The sequence below is a fragment of the Chiloscyllium plagiosum genome, unplaced genomic scaffold (assembly GCF_037043375.1).
Source record: "Chiloscyllium plagiosum isolate Xiang-an unplaced genomic scaffold, Cpla_swu_hap1 HiC_scaffold_13, whole genome shotgun sequence".
In the NCBI taxonomy this organism is placed as follows: domain Eukaryota; kingdom Metazoa; phylum Chordata; class Chondrichthyes; order Orectolobiformes; family Hemiscylliidae; genus Chiloscyllium; species Chiloscyllium plagiosum.
In genome coordinates this window covers 35183709-35206469 of record NW_028270151.1, presented here as the reverse complement: position 1 = coordinate 35206469, position 22761 = coordinate 35183709, and the positions used below count along the sequence as shown (strand labels likewise).

Here is a 22761-nt window from a genome sequence, read left to right as displayed (position 1 = left end):
ATTGTTGTCACTGTGTAATGTTATGGAGAGTTAAAGTAATCAAGTTATTGTTCCTTGAAGAATTTTAACGCATATGCACTATATCTTGTATCATCAGTAATAGTACTGAAGTTGAACATTTGCTAGAAGAGTAAAAATTAAGTGGTTTTCCAGCAGCTATTGAGACCTTAAGTGTTGGTTTTACTTGCACATCCACTTTCACCCAATAATGCTTGTTAAACCACGACAGTGTTTTTTTTTAACAACTTGATTGAAATACCCATCTGGAAATCACCTGGCTGTGGATTTACTTGGTTCTGTAGCACATTGCTGTGCGTCATTCAAAAATGAGTAAGTTTTGGGTGAAACCCCAATGCACTGTCAAATTTTTTTTAAAAATTGCTTCATGGTAGTGAATATGTTGCAGTGAGCATCGACATGTACACGTTACTGACTTCAGTCTGTTGATGCTTAATGCACCTCTTGTTTGTGGGTAGACAAGCTGGTTTGCATAATTAAATCCTGTAACCAGATCATGAATATTGTGCTATGAGAATCTGAAAGATATTTGAGTAAGCTGATTGCATCAGGTTAATCCAGTTGTTTTTGTGAAGACCATTAAACTGTAACAAGTATGAATAGAATTAGGCCATTTGGCCCATAACGTCTGCTGCACCATTTGATTAGGTCTGATATGCTATCAATTCTATTCTCCTGCCTTCTTGATCCCCTTACTATCTACCGCTGTTTTAAACATACTGAAAGACTTGGCCTCCACAGCCTTCTGTGGCATTAAGTTCCACAGATTCACCATTCTGACTGAAGAAATTCCTTCACATCTCAGTTCTATAAGGTCATCCCTTCACTCTGAGGCTGTACTCTTGGGTCCTAGTCTGATTTATTAACAGAAACAATTTCTCCAAGTCCACTCTATTCAGGCCTGTCAGTGTTTTGTAAGTTTCAATGAGATGATAATATGTGCCTATAGCACCTGTTGTTGCATTTTGGTCTCATTGTGCTGTATGCAAGAATAATTGTTTAAGTTAGAACAATTTAAAAGTTTAGTTCCCAGGTCTATGTTCTCAATTCATCTTCTAAATGTTCAGACCAAAACTGTTCAAGCAATGGCCAAATGGCTTTATCGCTAGAATACTAATTCAGACACCCAGGTAATATTCTGGGGACCTGGGTTTGAATCCTGCCATGGCAGATGGTGGAATTTGAATTCACAAAAAATCGAAAATTGAGTCTAACAATGACCGTGAGTCCTTTGTCAATTGTTGGAAAACCCGTCTGGTTAATGCCCTTTAGGGAGGGAAACTGCCATCCTTGTTTGGCCCACATGTGACTCCAGACCCACAGCAATGCCCTCTGGCAGTTAGGGATGGGCAGCAAATGCTGGCCTAGCCAGGAATGTCCTCATCCTTTTATTTTATTTCCAACAAACAACAATTGGAAAGAAAAATCACTGAATTAGATCTTAGAAAATGTATTGTGGACAATTCTAAGCACTAAAAGCTTAGAGAGCATAAAGAGGATGTTTACCAAGGATGAGGAACTTCAGTTGCAAGTAGTAACTCGCCTGCCAGATGGTCAGACCACATTTGGAGTATTGTGTGCAGTTTTGGGCCCCAAACCTCAGGAAGGATGTACTGGCCCTCGAGAGTGTTCAGAGGAGTTCACAAGAATGGTCCCAGGAATGACAGGTTTAACATATGAGGAATGTTTGAGGACTCGATGGAGTTTAGAAGGATGAGGGTGTGCTCTAATTAAAACATAGAGTACTGAATGGCCTGGACAGTAGATGTTGGAAAGATGTTTTCATGGGTCCTAGTTTCCCCGACCAAAGGGCAAAACCTTATTGTAAAGGGTAGACCTTTTTAGAATGGAGATAGGAGAAACTTCTTCAGCCAGAGAGTTGTGAATCTGTGGAATTCATTGTCACAGAAGGCTGTGGAGGCCAGGTCATTGAGTAAATTTAAGACTAAGGTAGGTTCTTGGGGATCAAGCGTTTTATAGGCAGAAAGTGGGAAAATAAGGTTGGGAGATTTATCAGCCAGGGTTGAGTGGAGTAGACTTGATGGGCTGAATGGCTTAATTTCTGCTCTGATGTCTTAGGGTCTTATACTTTCAAGATAATGAGAGGCTTTGACAGAGCAGATGATGAAAAAAGTATTTCCTCTGGCAGAGGGCATAGTTTTAAATAGTTGTCAAAACATCCAAAAGGGAAAAGAAAATTCTGTTTTGCGGTACGTTGTATGATTAGGAACCTTGTCAAGAAAAGTGGTGGAATCTGATTCTATAAATTTCTCAATGAATTTTCAAAGAATAAATGACGATGCCGATATTAAGGACAAGGAACAAAAAGATTAGAATGTAAGAATAAAAATGACTGGTCTTTCCAAGTGTTAGCACAGACCACAGGCATCCTGTGCTGAAAGTTTCTGTGAAAATGGTTGGAGTACAGAATGTCGTAAATTGGAAACAAGCTTTGTATTTCGTCTAAACCTTTGGCCATATTTACACAGAAGTGTTTTCTGTGAGGAGTCAAGCCTTTAACAAAGTCAACTGCGAGGAAGCATGTGGCTAAAATCAGTGGTTGAACATGCAGTAGGTGTAAACTTAACTGTCTTTCAATAGTGTTATTTTAAGGAACCAATCATGAATTAGCTTATTTATAACAACTTGAATCGATCAAGTTAAGCACTTTTTTTTTAAAGCTTTGGAAGATTTGCCATAATCTGCTATATTTGTCATCTTAATATTTTTTAAATGTTTAGTTTGCAAGGAAGTGCAATTCCTCCTTACCAATGGTGAAAAGCCAAAGTCTGACTGCTCTTCCTGGAACCAAGTGTATGCCCTCTGTAGGGGAGTGGCAGAAAAGGCATACAACCTCATATACCAACCTCTTGGCTCATTCTACCAATTTGCATGTTTCGGGTAAGAGTAATTTTAAACGTCTTTATTTTTAGACATTTTCCTTCCCTTCCCTTCCCAGGATGATAGATGTAAGAGCTTTTTGTAGAAAAAAACTTGAGCATAATCTAGAACACTTCCAGAAAATTAGGTAAAATGTTTCTCCTATCTCAAACTTTTTTGAATATTGTTAATCAGGTAATTATATTCAGCAATCTGAGTTTTCAGATGGTTATTTTGTTTGATGCTTGATTTATTCATTCCCTTGTATGTGTCAGTCTGTACCTCTTGCCAAAGCTTTTTAAAACCTGTTTTGTTACTTTTTCCTCTAATGTTCTTGAAGTCTTAAGAATAGTTTGTCATGTTTTTCCAAAATCCTCTGGCTCAAGAGTTTAACTCTTTAGGCTTACTTACAAGTGTAATGTATGTAAATAATGGCCCAAACGTCATTGATCTCGGCCCTTGATCTATATATTGATCTAGATTAGATTCCCTACAGTGTGGAAACAGGCCCTTCAGTCCAACCAGTCCACACTGGTCCTCAGAGTAACCCACCCAGACCCATTTCCCTCTGACGAATGCACCTAACACTCTGGGCAATTTAGCATGGCCAATTCACCTGACCTGCACACCTTTGGACAGTGGGAGGAATCCGGAGTACCCGGTGGAAACCCACACAGACACGGGCAGAATGTGAAAACTCCACACAGACAATCGCCCGAATCGAACCTGGGACCTTGGTGCTGTGAGGCAGCAGTGCTAACCACTGAGCCACCGTGTCTCGACGGTGCGTTTCTCACGATCCTTTTCTTCTGTCAGCTGGAAGCAAGCAGAGAAAAGAAAATCAAAATAAAAATGTTGCCACCAGAGTAAAGTTTATATATTGTAATGTAAAGTGATCGAATAAAAATGAGTGATTGGACAAAAGTCAAAAATAAGCATTATGAATATTCATGTAAATCCCCCTTATGCTCGCTTTCTATATGCTAGTCTTACTGAGTTTTTTACGGATCTTTGCTTTACTCAATGAAAATTGATATGGATCAGACAAATAATTTTATTGTCTTTACAATCATGAACTGAGCATAACATGAGAATTAGGAGTAGGCCATCTGACTACGTTGGCTATGTAGAACAGTTGATCTTCCGTAACTACACCGGCACCACTCCCCACCTCTTCCTCCGCTACATTGATGACTGCATTGGCGCCACCTCGTGCTCCCGCAAGGAGGTTGAGCAATTCATCAATATCACCAACACATTCCACCTTGACCTTAAATTTACCTGGACCATCTCTGACACCTCCCTCCCCTTCCTGCACCTCTCCATCTCCATTAATGACGACCGACTTGACACTGACATTTTTTACAAACCCGCCGACTCCCACAGCTACCTGGATTACACCTCTTCCCACCCTACCTCTTGCAAAAATGCCATCCCGTATTCCCAATTCCTCCGCCTCCGCCGTATCTGCTCCCAGGAGGACCAGTTCCACCACAGAACACACCAGATGGCCGCCTCCTTTAGAGACCACAATTTCCCTTTCCACATGGTTAAAGATACCCTCCAACGCATCTCCTCCACATCCCGCACCTCCGCCCTCAGATCCCACCCCTCCAATCGTAACAAGGACAGAATGCCCCTGGTGCTCACCTTCCACCCTACCAACCTTTGCATAAACCAAATCATCCGCCGACATTTCCGCCACCTCCAAAAAGACCCCACCACCAGGGATATATTTCCCTCCCCACCCCTTTCCGCCTTCTGCAAAGACCATTCCCTCCGTGACTACCTGGTCAGGTCCACGCCCCCCCCTACAACCCACCCTCCCATCCTGGTACCTTCCCCTGCCACTGCAGGAATTGCAAAACCTGCACCCACACCTCCTCCCTCACCTCCATCCAAGGCCCTAAAGGAGCTTTCCACATCCATCAAAGTTTTACCTGCACATCCACCAATATCATTTATTGTATTCGTTGCTCCCGAAGCGGTCTCCTCTACATTGGGAGACTGGACGCCTCCTAGCAGAGCGCTTTAGGGAACATCTCTGGGACACCCGCACCAATCAACCACACCGCCCTGTGGCCCAACATTTCAACTCCCCCTCCCACTGTGCCGAGGACATGGAGGTCCTGGGCCTCCTTCACCACCGCTCCCTCACCACCAGACGCCTGGAGGAAGAACGCCTCATCTTCCGCCTAGGAATACTTCAACCCCAGGGCATTAATGTGGACTTCAACAGTTTCCTCATTTCCCTTTCCCCCACCTCACCCTTGTTCCAAACTTCCAGCTCAGCACTGTCCCCATGACTTGTCCTATCTTTTCCAACTATCCAATCCACCCTCCTCCTTGACCTAATCACCTTCATCCCCTCCCCCACTCACCTATTGTACTCTGTTACTTTCTCCCTACCCCCACCCTCCTCTAGCTTATCTCTTCACGCTTCAGGCTCTCTGTCTTTATTCCTGATGAAGGGCTTTTGCCCAAAACATTGATTTTTACTGCTCCTCAGATGCTGCCTGAACTGCTCTGCTCTTCCAGCACCACTAATCCAGCATCTGGCCTGTTGAGCCTGCTCCGCCATTCAATAAGAACATGGCTGATCTTTTCATGAACTCAGCTCCATTTACCTACTCGCTCACCATAACCCTTAATTCTCTTACTGTTCAAAAATCCATCTATCTTTGTCTTAAAAACATTTGAGGTAGCTTCAAATACTTTACTAGGCAGGGAATTCCACAGATTCACAACCCTTTGGGTGAAGAAGTTTCTCAACTCAGTCTTATGTCCCCAAGTTCTAGTTTCACCTGCCAATGGAAACAGTCTCCCTGCTTCTATTTTATCTAATCCCTTCATAATTTTATATGTTTCAAAAAGATACCCTGTCATTCGAATGAGTATAGTTGGTGTCTACTCAGTCTCTCCTCATAAGCCAACCACCCTAATTCTGGAATTCACCTAGCGCACCTCCTCTGCACCCCCTCCAGAGCCAGTACAACCTTTCTCAAATAAGGAGACCAAAACTGTACACTGTACTCCTGGTGAGGCCTCACTAGCACTGCATACAGCTGTACTATAACCTCCCTATTTTTAAACACCATCCTACAGCAATGAAGGACAATATTCTGTTGGTTTAATTACCAGCTGCACCTGCAAACCAACTTATTGTGATTCATGCACCACTGTCTGTATTGTAGCCTGTAGTACAATACCATAAAATTCGTGAAAAAATGCAATTGCTAATCCTTTTTTCTTTTTCTCTTTTAATAGGTGATGCACCTCAGGATTTCAGTAATATCAATAACACTCGGCAAGCATTAAAGAAGCGGGCTAATTTGACATTTATTCCAGATTCAACGGATAAACCGGCATTGGATCAATACTCTGGCATCCACCAGTTTCACGACATCCCTTCTATGGAACCATTTTCTCCAGTCAGTGAGACAACTATTAGTACCCCAGTTAGCCATAGTGAGGATTCTTCAGCTGAAGTACAGGATGAGGGATCAAGTGAAATGGATGATGGACCAGAGTATTTGGCAATTGGAAATCTGGGACGGAGAGATCGCAGTTCAAGCCAGTGCAGTCATAGCAGTTCCTCTTGTTCTGGCGGTTCTCAGACACTAGTTCCTTCTGCTTGGCAAGTTCCTAAAATCACTGTTAGCTGTAGTGAATCTCTGCTGAATCTTCCAAGGCGTTCAAGTTTTTCCGAAACCCAGAATCTGGAACGACAGGCTAGTTTCAAGAAGAGCCATAGCCGATCCCATTCTGATACTGGTATAGCAACAGCAAAGACATCAGGTACAGTGAATTTTAATTCAATGAATTACATAGATCAAGATTTGTTTGGTGCAAGGTATGATGAGTAGAATTTTCATTTGCAGTCAACAAGGTGAAAAATGTAATAATTGGTAAATCTGTTGATGAATCATGCTGGTGTGAATAACTGTAGAACGTTTTGGTCTTTGGCCTGTAACTATCATCTGTTTGAAAGGGGATGAAGTTCTGCCTGACATTAAGCTTTTATACTTATGAACAGTTGAAGTGAAGTCAGAGCTTCTACTCGTAATGATCTCTTCAGTTAAAGTATGAGAGTAGCAGGTGAATATAGGACAGGAGAAATGCTGATTGTTCTTGTGGTTGATAAACCTGTGAGCATTTCCTCTATAAGCTCTTTAAAGGTGACATCTTAAGGAATCTGAAGCTGCTTTCAGAAAGGGGAATAGCTTTGAAGATGGAAATAAACTTCTAGAAAGTTAATTAAAATAAAGTTTATCTCCAGAACTAATCAAAAGATGACTGATATGGAAGATGCCAAAAAGAATGAAACACCTGTCAGTTGAAACTTGGTGTTTGTTTGGAGGCCTGAGGATGTATTGCTTGGTTTCAATTCACTGGGGAGGTGGTGGTGCAGCTTTGCTCATTGGGCTAGTTATGCAAAGACCAAAGCTAATCCTTGGGGTCAGGGATTTGCATACCGCCATAACACACAGAACATAGATCATTTGAACATTACAGCGCAGTACAGGCCCTTCGGCCCTCGATGTTGTGCCGCCCTGTCATACTAATTTGAAGCCCATCCCACCTACACTATTCCATGTATATTCATATGCCTGTCCAATGACGACTTAAATGTAGTTTAACTTGGCGAATCTACTACCGTTGCAGGCAAAGCATTCCATACCCTTACTACTCTGAGTAGATATCTAATAATGTTCTTGATTTAAAAGCTAGTCTAATGGTTGCCATTAAACTATTGTAATGGTTCACTGTCCTTTTATTTTAAGCAAGAAAACTCTACCATCCTCCCTTGATCTGGCCTACATGAGACTCCAGATCCACAGCAACATTATTGACTCTTAAGTACTCCCTGGCTTAGCCTAGAAAAACTCTCAATTGTGTCTAACTTTTGACCAAGTCTAATAAAGAAATGGAATCAGGTTGACCACCCAACTTTGACCAAGGACTGGAAGCAACAATGCCACAAATGGCCTTTTCAACCCTGCCAAGTCCTCTGAATTAACATTTGGGGACTTCTGACAAAATTAGTTGGAGCTGTTCCACTGGCAGTCAATCTCTGAATCATACCTTGCATCCAGACACCACTATCGCAGTCCTTGATTGTGTTGTCTCACTGACATGGCAATGCAGATGTATACAGTGGAGTAGACAGTTGATCTGAGAGATCTTGACATATTTGACCGCTCGAGCCTGTGGTGTCATATGTCATATATGTTCATGAAGTCAAGCATGGACTCACAACCACTTGTTGATTGCCACTAACAACCCATCTCCAAAAGAGAGCACAAAACAAATCCACTTTTTAGGATGGACACAGCTTGGGCGCACTGAAGATGGCACAGGCAGAGAATGTTCAATGGCTGTCGCCATAATTGGCAGAGTAGCACAAATGCTGATTAAGTTGGTTGTGTCCTAACAGACATAGCTACCGGTGGAAGGTGATGAGGAAACAAAAAAAAATTGAATAACAGACTTGACCTCCCTTCACCAATCTGCCTGTATTGCCGGAATGACAGTATTGTTAGGAGTGATTATCATCGTGTATGTGGTGTTGAAGCCTCATGTTCTCAATGAGAATTCTCCAATATCTTGTGTGGTGCCACCATTGTGATGAATGGGTAAATGTTTAGCAAATTCATAAACTCAGTGGACATTCACGAAGTATTAGTGGCTTTTCAGCAACAGAATTATATTTGACCACAATTTGCAACCTCATGGCCCCTCACATCCCTCATTCCAGCATCAACACCATACCAGGGGATTAACATTGGCTCACTTAAGAGGTCAGGGCATGTCCAGGAGCAGTACTAAATGGACCGAAAAAAGAAGTGTCAACCTGGTAGATCCGTTTGAGATGCGTCTGGACAAATGCATGAGTAGGTGGGGAGCAAAGGGATGCAGAGGCTTAGGAGTTGGGTGATCGGTTTAGACAGTGGATTTGGACGGCTCAGGCTTGGAGGGCCGAAGGGCCTGTTCCCGGGCTGTAAATTTTCTTTGTTCTTTGTTCTGATGAGGCTACAATATAAGACTATTTGCATGTCAGGCCTCCTCTTCAGCAAGTGTTAAAGGCTAAGGATTCCGCAACCAGTGAACAATACAAGTTCTACAGTCATCATAGAATCTCTGCAGTGTGGAAGCAGGCCACTTGGTCCACTGAGTCCACACGTTCTCTGAAGAGCATCCCATGCAGGCCCACACCCTATCCCTGTAAACCTGCTTTTCCCATGCCTAATCCACCTAGCCCGCACATTTCTGGAGACTATGGGGCAATTTATCACGGCCAGTCCACCTAACCTGCACATCTTTTGGACTGTGGGAGGAAACCCAAGGAGACACGGAGAATGTGCAAGCTCCATACAGTCACCTGTGGGTGCAATCGAACCTGGGTCCCTGGCCCTGTGAGGCAGTCGCTAACCACAGCCACCCCTGCAGCCAAAATTAGTGATGGGTCATTAGTAGGAGGCTCCAGAAATATCCCTACCCTGAATGATGGGGGAACGACAGCATATTAGTACAAAGGTCCAGGCTTACCATTTCATATATCTCTTCAGCCAGAAGTATCACATGAAGTTCTGTTTCAGCCTCTTTCTGAGGTCAGTCCCAAGCACCACAGATGTCAGTGTACATCTCAAACAATATCATTGAAATGACAGCACTGGATTCTGGAAAAGCTATGGGGTCAGGCAGTATCCTGGTCATAGTACTGAAGACTTGTATTCCAGAACTAGCCATCTGCTATCCCACTCAAATTCAAACAATTCAATCTACCTCATTATGATTAATTGCTCTGGTGAGTCTTGTTCACAAATAGAACATATCCAACCTGATAAACCACTATCCCTCAATCTACTGTCACTATTCAGCAGCGTGTCAACGATAAGGAGTCAACGATAGCCCTATCAAATGGCACTGAGCTGACAATAACCTTCTCATACACACTTAGTTTGCATTCTGTCAAGTGTGTTCTTCTGAATTTTGTAGACACTTGGTCTGAACATGGACCAAAGAAGTGAACTTCAGTGGAGAGATGAGTGTGACTATTAAATTATGATGTCAAGGGAAAACTATGGCATGAGGGTGCCCTAGCAATAATTGAGTTGTTGGGAATTGGGAGAGCACTCCTCTGGACTTATGCCTAGCACAATGAAACAATCACTGCAATCATTTCAGGCTCAAGGCATGTCTGGAGGAGCTACTCAGGACAGTGACGTAGGCTCATCCACCTTCAACTGCCTCATCAATGATCTTCCTTCTGTCAATAGGAAAAAAGTGGAGATGTTTGGTGATTGCACAATGTTCTGCACCATTTGTGACTTCTATTTGTAGCAGTCCACAGCCAAATGCAGCAAGGCAACATCTGAGCTTAGGCAGATAAGTGACAAGTCACATTTGTGCCACACAATTACCAAATAAAGACACTTTCTACCATAGAGGTTCAGCAATTGCACCTTGATGTTAAATGGAATTACCATTGTTTTATCCCACACTATCAACATCTGGGGAGGTTAGCATTGAATAGAAACTATACCAGACCAGTTATATAAATATTATGGCTCTGAAATATTAGGAATAGACTACATTCATTGACACCCATTTATAAATGTAATCGGAGAGTTAATTCATGATTTAAAGAGGTTTTAAATGGATGTTTTAAATGCGGAAAAATCTTTCTCCAGTCAAGAATCTTGTATAGGAAGTAACTAAGCAAAGGCATTTGTTTATTTATTTGCCTTTAGTTAGTACTTTTACAAAACATTATATATTTTGCATGATAAATGTTCAATGAGCCAGCTAGGCTGTAACAGCGGTTGTATAATTTTTCAAGTCTTGTACTGGCTATGGAAGCCAGTTTTGCAGTGTTGATTTGACCATTTAGAAGAGGGAAAAGAAACTTAACAAGGCTGTCTTTGCATATTAGAGGTGACTATTTACAGCTTTTCATCATAGCTAACTTGCCAACAGCGTGAATACGAATGTGCATTTTGGAAAGGTGGGGCAGAGGCACTGAGCAAAGCAAAGAGATCATATATTTGGCGCTGTTCTCTCATCCTAATGTTTTGTAATCTTTCATTTTCCCAATTTTTATTCTTCGGCTTTCTCAAGGGGACCTCCGGAAAATCACTATTATAGTAGAGGACCCAGTGGAAGGTTTGAAAATAGCTGTCATAAGTTTCACTTTCATGAAGCAGCAGCATGCAGTCTTCACTATAATTAATGATAACATCAGTGTCAGCTTTATCATTTTGTAAAGTGCAGAAATGGAACTGGTTGTTGGTCTACATTTCAAGTTGCTTCAACCAATAAAATTCCCCCATGCACCTTTTAAGTTTTTAATGTTTATCGTTTAGGTCAAAATCTCTTTTTTTTTAAAAAAAGAGTATATAGATATGTTAGTATAGCTTAGTGATCCAAATGAGAACTGGCCTTTTTTCATTCAGATGATTGACCATTTTGTTTTGGAAAAATTTGCTTGTAATAATATTGTTAAATATACATTTAGATTACACTGTCTATATTCTGGTCTGTATAATCCACAACTGAAAGATATCAGAGTTAAGTGTTTTAATTGTGCTGATGAAATTCAGCTTTCTGATCAATTTCAAACTATATGTTTTGCAGTTTCTTGGTTCCTTGAGCAAAGAAATGGCCTGATTTGCTTCTCCTTTGTGACTTTCCATGTGATAAATTTAGGTGAAGAATCATGTACAAACTTTTATTGTTATATTCCAAAAAGCTGAACTGGATTAATGATAGCATAATTTGAGGCATTTTTGCAAGTTTTTTTGAAAAGAGATACTTTGTGACCCTCATTAAAAGACAAGATAATCATGTGATTGGGTCATTACATATTGGCCACCCACTTTTGTTTTATTATTTTAAGTACTCCACTAATTTCAAACTGCCACAGGAGAGCTTAAACAAATTTTGTTGAGGTGGTGGTTCTGAGGCTGCTTGCAATGCTTAAAAGTGACCACTAAAACAACCAGAACTGCTAATTTTCTGAATCATGGATCAGTGCCTGACTTTTCAATGCTGGCCTGTCAATGATTGGAAATATGATTTGAGAATGCTACACCGTGCACTTAGGTTCTTGTTTGTGCATGAATTTCAGAATATTAGTAATGCAAGCTGCAATCCCAAGCAACATACAGCCTGCCATGTTTTAGACCTATTCCTTATAAACAGGTTATAACATTTCTTTTAGCTCTTTTTAAGGTGTTGATTAATTGGGTGTGATTGGAACTCAGATATGGCTGTCAAACAGGAATTTCTTGATGCACAGTTTTAGTTGATTGGTGCCTCCTGAAATTACTTATTTTAAAATTCGTGATCAGATGTTTAATCTGATTGTGTTTCTGTGAAGACCTTCAGAACTAAATAAAAACATCAGAATAATTGCTAAATTAAATACCTTGATGAGACTTTATTGTTAATTATGGAAAGATGACGACAGTCCCAAAAATGTGGTCTTGAATTGATTCATTTCAAGTTGTTCAAGCTACATGTTCTCATCCTCTGATCTAATAGAATCAGCTTGAATCTACTGAAAACACTGAATGGAAGCCCTTGGAAAGGATTTAAATGCTTCAGTGTTTAAAAAGCATGGAGCAGATAGGCTAACAACATTGGACTCCTTGGCTGTGATAATCTAACACTAATTGCAGAACCTAACTCTTGTAAACACCGATATATTGGTTGATGCTGACTTAGCCTGACCAGCGACACCACTTCTCTGCTTCACTTACATTTCATATGATTGTGCACTTTGTTTTTTTCCCTAGTTTTAAACTGTCTTGCATGTTGCTTTCAGTTTCAGTATTTGTTTTTCTAAGTATTGATATTTTTTCTCTCTTGTTTGGTTTATTGAAACCAATTTCCAATATCAAGCAGATAATTTGAATAAAAAACACTGTTTTAAAAAGCTCCATTTGTTTTAAAGCATGTTTCTGATAAATTTAATGCTATAATGTAAGTATGTCCTAACTAACTTATTATTTCCCAGGATAGCAATGCAGTATTACAGATTAACTGACACTTCAAGGGAAATAAAGCCTGCAGTAAAATGAAGTGATTAGTCTCTAAAATAAATGAATGTCTGACTAACTGGATCTCCTCTTTTAGAGTCACACCTGGGAGTAAGAAACCTGAAGGAAAATGGTCCTTTCACAACTCAGAGTTGTCAGATCAGTTCTCCTATCTCTCCCTATATGGAAGCTGGTAAATGCCATTTCCAAATCTGTTTACTTTTCTTTTGCTGTTTTAAGTTGCATACTAAATTATTTTGCCTTGTATCTTTGTTTCTAACATAGGATTTATTAAGTTGAGGTTTGAGCCCCAGAATTTTCAAAGCTGGGAATTTTCTTCTCCCTAGAAGTGGTGTGGCAGGCACTGGGTTGGCGCTGTGGCAATGTTCTATCCCTTCCTTGCTTCTGTCTCCATCTCTCCTTTTTCTCTTGATTGCCCTCCCTTCCCCTGCTCTGGTCTCCTCCATTCTGAAGATACCCATTTTTTTTGGTCAACAGGACTTCCTGGTCCATATTCATAATAGCAGAAAACCTGCTAGCAGCTAGTTAGTTGACATTTTTGGGTAAATCAGTAACAATTCTGTTAATTTCAGAATAGGAAACTTTTATAAACTTTCATTAACAAATGATAAATACTTAATGTCTTTAAGCAACTTATGATTAATTGGCCTATTCAGACATTGCAGATTTTTAAATACAAATATCTAAAATTTTAGGTCTGAATAGAATTTATATAATTTAAGATTGCTCACATTACCTGCTCCACTTACCAGCTTCAGTATTACAGAATTTACTGAGATTTTAACATTCAGTATTACTTTGATAATGCAACACTTTGAGAGGTGTAATAGGTAATAACAATCATAGTCCTGGTGAACTATGTCAGATGTCTTCAGGGTTATAGCCCTGAATAATTCAACTTGTTCTTACAGTTTTGGTTTAATTTGTTCTAGAGGGTACCTGTTACACACACCGTTCTGATGGAATGTTTCGCCGACCATCACAGGGCCAGTCTCTGATCAGCTATCTATCGGAACAGGACTTCGGAAGTTGTGCAGACTTGGAAAAGGTATATTTATGTTTCCTTCCTAAGCAACAAAGATGTGAAGATTTGCTCTGCATCTTGAATTTGTTCTCTTTATTTTTCACATTTTTTGTGCATTGCAAGTTTTTATTAAGGTTAAAGTGAGCTTTCTATTAGCTGCTTTTAAAAATTCGGGTTTATGAAAATTCTTGATGACCACTGTTTATTTTTGGTTAGTTTTGATTTTAGATTTTAAAAGCTCTGTTGTTTTGATTTTTGTCTCATCAACACCATGACAATTTTGTAAAACTTTATTTATCTCAAGATAAGCACACTCAGACCACAAATGTCACAGCTTGGACAGTGCAGTGTTCCTTTCTGCTTTGATCTAATGGGTACACAAGTTTACAGATTTTCTCTGGCAATAATGTGATGATTTAAAAAATTAATACGTCCATTGCAAAAGCTGCCTGAGAATAGAACAATCTGTCACTTCCTTCTCTACCCTGTTTACTTGATGCTAAACAGACTATTGGAATTTTGTTGTAATTTCTGAAAAAGATTGGATTAGGATTGGTACACTAAAATCCTTTTTGCTATTAGACATTTGTTTTTTTTTTGTACTTTTCATTTTTTATGTTTGGCTTAAGTTGATGTGGGTTTTAAAAACCAGTTCCACTAGATACCTAAATGTTTGTTAGAGGATTTCTTCTGCAGATGCATTAAAACTTTCTCAGAACTGTTTAACGGGTATGATCCAAATTTCAATTGTGATGGTTGCATAACATCATTCTTCTATCAGCTTTGACAAAGGGTCAGTTAGACTCGAAATGTCAGCTCTTTTCTCTCCTTACAGACGCTGCCAGACCTGCTGAGATTTTCCAGCATTTTCCCTTTCGGCTTCAGATTCCATCATCTGCAGTAATTTGCTTTTATTCTTCTATCTTCGCTCCTTAAATTGCACTTGTTGAAACAATCAAATGTGATTTAGAAGTGTATTATATAGAACATAGAAAATGCTAAGGCTGGCTTGTCCTTCTTTATCCATAATGTGGGCATTCTTATTGAATGAGGGAAAAGTAAATAGGTACAAACTCACCTGTACTGACTAAAAATCAGCAAATAAATCATGTTAAACAGAAATTGCTGGAGAAATTCAGCAAATCTGGCAGCATATGTGGAGAGAAAACAAAGTTAACATTTTGAGACTCATACCCTTCTTGAGAACAATTATTTTTGATACAATTTCAAAGTTTGTTTTCATTCAAGGGCAGTGACATAGGGTTTGTGAATACAATTGCAAAATTTATTTAGACAAAATCTAAAATACTATTTGCTCTTGGAAGGCAGAGGGAAAGGATCTTAAAAAAATTCCTTTGCTTGTTTTGAGCACTTAAAGAGAACCACTGTATTTTCTCTGGCATAAAACTGACCCATTTGACCGAATACACTTATTTTTTTCGCAGCAGAGGTATCCAGAGTTTTAAGATGACCTGAGTAATTTGAGAGATCTCTTCAGAATGGGCAATTATTTTAATAAGTATCCCCTTTCCTTCTCTTTGCTATTGTATTTACAAAATATATTCATAATAAAAAAACTTAACCTTTTTATTTAGGAGAATGCCCATTTCAGTATCTCTGAATCACTGATTGCTGCCATTGAACTAATGAAGTGCAATCTGATGAAGAAACAGATCATGGATGATGATGAAGAGGATAGTGACAAAGAAATAAGAGAACTAAAACAGAAGATTCGTATTCGACGACAGCAGATTCGTACGAAAAAGCTTCTGCCTGGATTGAGGAACACTGAATCAGATAGTATGTATGGCTGTGTAAATAAGATCTGCTAATGAAAAATAAACCTTTTAATATAGGCAGTACTTGGGTTTTGAACAGGGTCCATTCGCAAGTTGGTTTGTATTTAAGTCAGAACAAATTGCAGGATGATCTTTGTAAATACAAAAAACATTCAAATACCAGATATTTAAAATTGCACCCCTGAATGGGATTGTGTTTGTAAGTTGAACATTGCTGGCCCTCTGTATTGAGTAATTGTAGATGTTTACAGAAGTGTCTGAAGATGTGTGTGAGAACCGTGGAATGTGTGAAATTAAGTTTCTTGCAATATTGGAGAAACTGTCATTTCCATTTTTTCTTTCCTAAGTAGGTGGCATGTCAGATATAGGTGGATATTTTTGGTAAAATGTGTTCTCATTAGAGAATCTGAAGGGACAAATTGTCATGTCAGCCAGTTGCAGAAGAATTTCAGTCAAATTATTGGAGGACCAGTGAGGTTGTAATCAAGTATCAAAAAGAATCATATTTTGGATGTAGACAGCTGAATCTCTCTAACAGTATAAAGAGTGTAGGGGCACTAGCAAAGAGGTAGATCAGGAAGGCAAAGAGGGGGTTTGAAATAGCTTTGGCTGATAAAGTTAGGGAAAATACAAAGTGATTCTAAATGAGTATTAAGAAGAAGAGAGCAACTAGAGACAGAAGAGCCCCTTAAAACTCAGAGGTGGTTTTTATAGAGTCATAGAGATCTACAGCAGGGAACCTGATCCTTTGGTCCAACTTTTCCACGTTGACTATATATCCTAAATAAACCGAGTTACATTTGGTAGCATTTGGCCTATAAAACATTCTTATTTATATACCCATCCTTTTAAATGTTGTAATTGTACCAGCCTCCTCCACTTCCTTTGGCAGTTCATTCCACACGCACCACCCTCTGTAGAAAAAGTTGCTTCTTACATCCCCTTTTAAATCTTTCCCCTCTCACCTTAAACTTATGTCCTCTAGCTTTGGACTTTCCCATCCTGGGGAAAAGACCTCATCTCCGGAGAAAGTGAGGACTGCAGATGCTGGAGACCAGAGTTGAAAAGTGTGGCACTGAAAGAGCGCAGCAGGCCAGGTAGCATCCGAGAAGCAGGAGAATCAATGTTTTGGGCATGAGCCCTTCTTCATTCCTGAAGAAGGGTTTATGCTCGAAACGTCGATTTTCCCCTGCTCCTCGGAAGCTGCCTGGCCTGCTGCGCTTTTCCAGCATCACACTTTTTAACAAAAGACCTCGTCTCGTCAGCCTATCTACATCCCTCGTGAATTTATCAACCTCTATAAGGTCACCCCTCAGCCTCCAAAGCTCTAGGGAAAAAGCCCCGGTCTATTCAGCTGCTCCCTATAGTTCAAACCCTCCAACCATGGCTCTATCCTTGTAAATCTTTTGTGAACCCTTTCAAGTTTCACAACATTCTTCCTTTAGCAGGGAGACCAGAATTTCACGCACTGTTCCAATAATGGCCTAACCAATGTCCTATACAGCTGCAACATAACCTCCCAACTCCTATACTCAATGCACTGATGAATAAAGGCAAGCATACCAAATGCTGCTTCCACTGTCCTATATACCTGTGACTCCACTTTAAGGAACTATGAACCTGCACTCCAAGGTCTCTTTGTTCAGCAACACTCCCCAAGACCTTAGCATTAAGTAAGTCAGTCCTGCCATGATTTGCCTTTCCAAACTGCAGCACCACACATTTATCAAAACTAAACTGCATCTACCACTCCTCAGCCCATTGTACTCTTAGGTAACCTTCTTTGCTGTCCACCGAATCGGCAATTGCGATGTCATCTGCAAACTTACTAACCATACCTCCTACATTCACATCCAAATCATTTATATAAATGACAAAAAACAGTGGACCCAGCACTGATCCTTGTGGCACACCGCTGGTCACAGGCCTCCAGTTTGAAAAGGAGCCTTCCAAAACCACCCTTTGTCTTCTACCTTCAACCCAGTTCTGTATCCAAGTGGCTAGTTCTCACTGTATTCCATACATCTGCATCCCAGATCTTGTATTCTAGTTCTCTCAAAATGATTGCTAACATTACATTTCTGGTCCCTTTTGTGCTTCAGTTTTCACAGTTCTTTCCCCCGTTAGAAAATGAATCTATACCTCTATTCCTTTTACGAGAAGACAGGTCTCTCTGTCTGGCATGATTGCCTTCCGGTGGTATGTGGCAGTCTCTCAGCCTGGCATGGCATCAGTGTGGACTGCCAGTCTCGAGGTGATTCCAGAGCAATTTCAGGGTCTAGTGAAGCCTGGCACAGACTGGAGGCTAGGTCACCAGCGTAGATTGGCTTATTCTGAACTTTTTTCATCCATTTTATAATTTATTTCTAAAATGTGCTGTTCTGGAATTCATACTTCTCTGTTTTTTGAAGAGCTGTAACTGAAGAAGCTGTACCTAGGGACCTTTGTACCTAAGATGGTGCTGTAAGCAGCAACTTGTACACTTTTCACTGTACTCATTTGAGTACATGTGACAAAGCTAATTCTAATTCTTCTAAAGTGCATGACCTTGTACTTCCCCATGTTGTCTTCCATTTGCCACTTCATTGCCCACTCTCCTAACCTGTCCAAGTCCTTCAACAGCCTTCTGCTTCCTCAACATCATCTGTCCTTCCACCTATCTGTGTCATCTGCAAACTTAGCAACAGTGTCCTCAGTTCCTTCATCCAGATCATTAATATATAGCCTCAACAGCTGTGGTCCACACAGACTCCTGTGGACTTCCACTATTCACTGGCTACCATCCTGAAAAAGATCCCTTTTATCTTCACAATCTTTCTGCCAGTCAGCCAATCCTCAATCCATACTGATACCTTGCCCCTCACACCATGGTCTGTTGTCTTATTTTGCAATCTTTAAGCTTAACCTCTCATCCAAAAGAGAGCATTTCCTTAATATTTCACTGAAGTCTCAGCCTATTTTGTTTGCCCAGAGCTGACTTTGAGCCAATGATATTTTACTCAGGCATGGAATATATGGCTAAAAGACTGACGAGTGAGAACTGGATTTTGGTTTACAGAGCACTGGCCCAATTTATCTTAAGGCCTTAAAGATGATGGCTAATGAGGTTGTAGTTACACTTGGTGTCAATTTTCTAAAACTCGAGGAAATCTTTCCAGAATCTGAAGTGGAAAGGGTAAATATACCTCCTCTACCCAAGATTGAGGGAGGCAGAAAACCAGAAACTGTAGGCCAGTTGGTTGGCATATATTGTGGTGAAGAAGTGGAATTGATTATTAGATAACTCATACTGGGCAGTTTTTAAAAAAATGTAATTGGAAATAGCATGATTTTATGCAAAAAGGTACTGTTTAACCAATTTATTGGAGTTGCTTGAAGGAGAAATTTACTGTGGATAAAAGGGAACCTGTAGGTGTACTGCACTTGGATTTCTTGAAGGCATTTGACAAGATCCCACAAGTTGTGCAAAATAGAAGCTTGTGTCGGGAATAGCATGATAGCATGGATAGAAGATTATTTTCTGCCATTTAGCCAGAGTTATGGACAAAAATAAAGATTTTGAAAAGTCATGGGGACAATCTTTTACATAGAAATTTGTATGTGGTCTGAACTTCCAGAAGAAGTGGTGGATACCAGTACAGTTACAACATTTAAAAGACATCTAGATAAGTACATGAATAAGAAATGTTTTGAGGGATATGGACCAAGCATAGGCCAAAGGGACTAGTTTTAGTTTAGGATTATAGTTGGCTTGGACTGGTTGGACCGAAAGGTTTGTTTTTATGCTGTATGTCTCTGTATAAATGGGTCATCTGGTTGGTGGAATATACCAAGTGCAATTCTGCAGAGATCTGTGCTGAGGACTTGGCTTTTTGGCATTTTGTATCAATGATTTGTATTGTGGGGCAGGGGATGCAGGGAGGTGCAATGACTTCATGTTTTGAGTTTGTAGGTGACTGACAATGTTAAGTAAAAAGTTCAAAGATTAGTGGGAGTAGGTGGGCAGGCAGATTTGAGGTTACTATCTGATTGCCTATGAACTTATTGAATGGCAGAGCAGACTCGAGGGACTGCATAGCCTGATCCAGTTCCTAATTTACATGTTTGTTTGTATGTACATATGTTTGTTACATATATCGAAAAGTAGGTTGTGGAACAGACCTACTGTGAATGCAGATGAATATGGGTGTATATCGGGTGAATGAGCAGAAATCTGACAGATGGAGTATGATGTGGAATAATGTGAAGTTGTTTGCTTTGGCAGGAATTTTAAAAGAAGTGTTTTACGTAAATGGAGAATGAGTGCAGATTTCCAAATTTCTAAGGTATCATGTTGCTGTAGTGCATAAGTTACAAAATTAAAATGCAGATACAACAAATAATTAAGAAGGCTGATGTGATGCTACTTTTAGTATGAGAGTAATTGAACATGTAATAAGGATATAATGCTTCAGTTATACAGGGCATTGGTGAGACCACATCTTGAATACTACTTGGAGTTTTGGTCTCCTTATTTAAAGAAAGATGGAAATGCTTTGAAGGCAGTTCAGAGGAGGCTTACTAGATTGTTAGCTGTTGTCTTATTCTGTTGCCTTATGAGGAAAGGTTGGACATACTAACCTTTCCATTGGCGTTTAGAAGAAGTGTTGTGATTTAATTATAGTACATAGCATTCTAAATGGCCTTGACAAGATGGACATGAAAGGGATCTCTGTTTGTGGGTGATTCCAGAAATGGGGTCACTGTTTAAAAATGAGCGATTCCCTTTTAAACAGAGGTGAGGAGAAATATCTTGTGATTTTTGAATGCATTGCCTCAGAAGGCATTGTCATTGAATATTTTTAAGGTGGAGGTAGATTTCTCTCCCATTGGGGTAGGTGAGAGTATGAAATTTGAAACACAAATCAATCAACTCTATTTTTATTGAATGGCAGACCAGGCTTAAAAGGCCTAATATATCTTCTCCTAATTCCTATGTTTTATGCCAACCAAGCAGCCATCTGCACAGTTCTATTAATTCGGCATGAGTTGATTTAACTTTCTATTTCGTTCTGTTGTTAACTGAGCCTCTAAAATGTGTAGTTTTCACAGACACTTTCACTTTTACAGCCTGCACCACAGAAAGTGGGTCCCCTATCAGTTCCCGTGATTCTGCGCCTCTATCAGATTCTGGATCCACGGATGGAGTGGATGAATTCGAATTAAAAGGTATTGTCAAAGATAAAAGGGAAAATTGTGGAACAGGCAAAGTCCATTCCGCTGCTGCGGCTGCTTTTCAGCAGACTGTAACAATTACAATACTTTGGACTTTCCATAATTTTTTTTTGTTTTTTTGAGAAAGGTGAAAATCCTCAAAATACCATAACTACACTGTATCATAACTATAGTTAATAAGTAAAATGCCAAGGTATCACTAAAATATTTTCATGACTGATGAGATCAAAGTACGAGGAGTGTTTCATAAGCTCTGCTAGCCTTCCTATATGTATCTGCAATTATTATTGATTTGCAAAAAACAAATTATTTGACATTTAAATTTACCATGCAGCACTTTGCAAATGGAGAGAAAATGACTTTCTTGTGAAAGTCTTTCTAATATCATGCTCCATCTTTGAAGTTGACTAACCATGTTTCAGAACTTGGATCACATATATCTGCATTTTCTCCAATGGGAATAAGAGCATTTTTGGTACATCTGAATAAGAAAAGTAGCTTTCTGTTCTCTGCTATATTTTGGTGTGGTTGCATCATTTTTGGAAGAGTCATCCGTGTTTAGGACAAACACTGATAAAGGATGTCATCATCACTTAACTGAGGTGGTCTACAGATAATTCAGTTGCAAACTGACCAAGGGAAGAACTGTCAATAACATTTTTTAGTCAATCTGCAAAGTATCCGCAAGACCTGAAGCAGATCTAATTTTGTAATGTACTGCGAAGTGTTAGTTTAATGTCCTTTTGTTTTTCCCCCCTCTCCCCAGTTGACTTGCTTGTGTTTGATTAGATGTGCAACTGACATTGGTATTGGTCACATTTTTCCCTCTATATTATACTCATTTTAGTAAGAAAAGTATACGCTAAAGATTTTTGTGGTTCATAATTTTTTAAAATACGATTTGTATCATGTGTTGTGTATCAGAATTAACCCCTCCAGAATTGTACCTGAATCTTAAATGGCTTGAGGGTTCATAAACATAGAATTAATGTAAATGACTTTAATTGAATGCTATTAAAGAAAATCTAGCTTAAAATATTAAATATCTACTTGTATAATTATTGTATTCCAAAGAATGATTTGAGCTTGGCATTCTCACGAAAGGTGATGCAACTGAAGGTTGTCTGTTTATATTTTCCCTTCTCACCTTCCCAGTCTATCAAGATCTCTCCTTTTTTAGTGATCTGAATAGCAATCATGAGTTACAACATTTGAAGTTTTAAAAACAAAAGAGGACTCTGAATTAAGGTGTGTTTTTATTTCAAAAATGCTGCTAATGAATATTCCTGTAAGATGCAAGTTTTATATTTCTATTAAAGCTGTTATATCCCTTACTATGCCAAATTGCAACCATTAAGTCAATAATTATTACAGAGTGGTACTTGAGTTTATTTTTCGCTTTATCAGGCAGGGCTTTACTGCCAAACTGTTGGAATGATGTAAATCTTATTGTCACTGTGTCATACAGATTGTATTGATGAGTCAAACCTCATTCACATGTCAGCGAATGGGCTCTCAGCATCAATGGCATCATTGTTTTCAGGTATTTCATTAGTGATTTAGATGTCATTTGATTTATATTTCCAATGCTTGACTTCCACAGCACTTAAGGGAGAGCTCAGTCTGCAGAGGCTTCTTATAATTTTACTCATTGCAAGATACTAAATTTACTTTTGGGTATTTCAGATCAATTTTAACAGGTGTCTAACAGAGGTGGGTATAAGACTATTGTATGTCTTGCAAGCTTTGTCATTTCTGATTT

The 22761-nt window shown here is 39.5% G+C and overlaps 1 protein-coding gene across 3 annotated transcripts in view; it reads left to right on the top strand.

The window, feature by feature from the left end:
- Positions 1–22761, top strand: part of rubcn (rubicon autophagy regulator) — a 58793-nt gene that overhangs the window by 16609 nt on the left and 19423 nt on the right. The window contains exons 6-13 of one of the 3 annotated variants that reach the window (XM_043702393.2): positions 2760–2919; positions 6166–6696; positions 11020–11064; positions 13039–13134; positions 13895–14010; positions 15582–15786; positions 20895–20993; positions 22468–22542. In XM_043702393.2, coding sequence (XP_043558328.2) covers positions 2760–2919; positions 6166–6696; positions 11020–11064; positions 13039–13134; positions 13895–14010; positions 15582–15786; positions 20895–20993; positions 22468–22542 — 1327 coding nt within the window. The remainder of the gene's footprint in view (positions 1–2759; positions 2920–6165; positions 6697–11019; positions 11065–13038; positions 13135–13894; positions 14011–15581; positions 15787–20894; positions 20994–22467; positions 22543–22761) is intronic. The other 2 variants (XM_043702395.2, XM_043702394.2) reach the window with 2 other exon arrangements.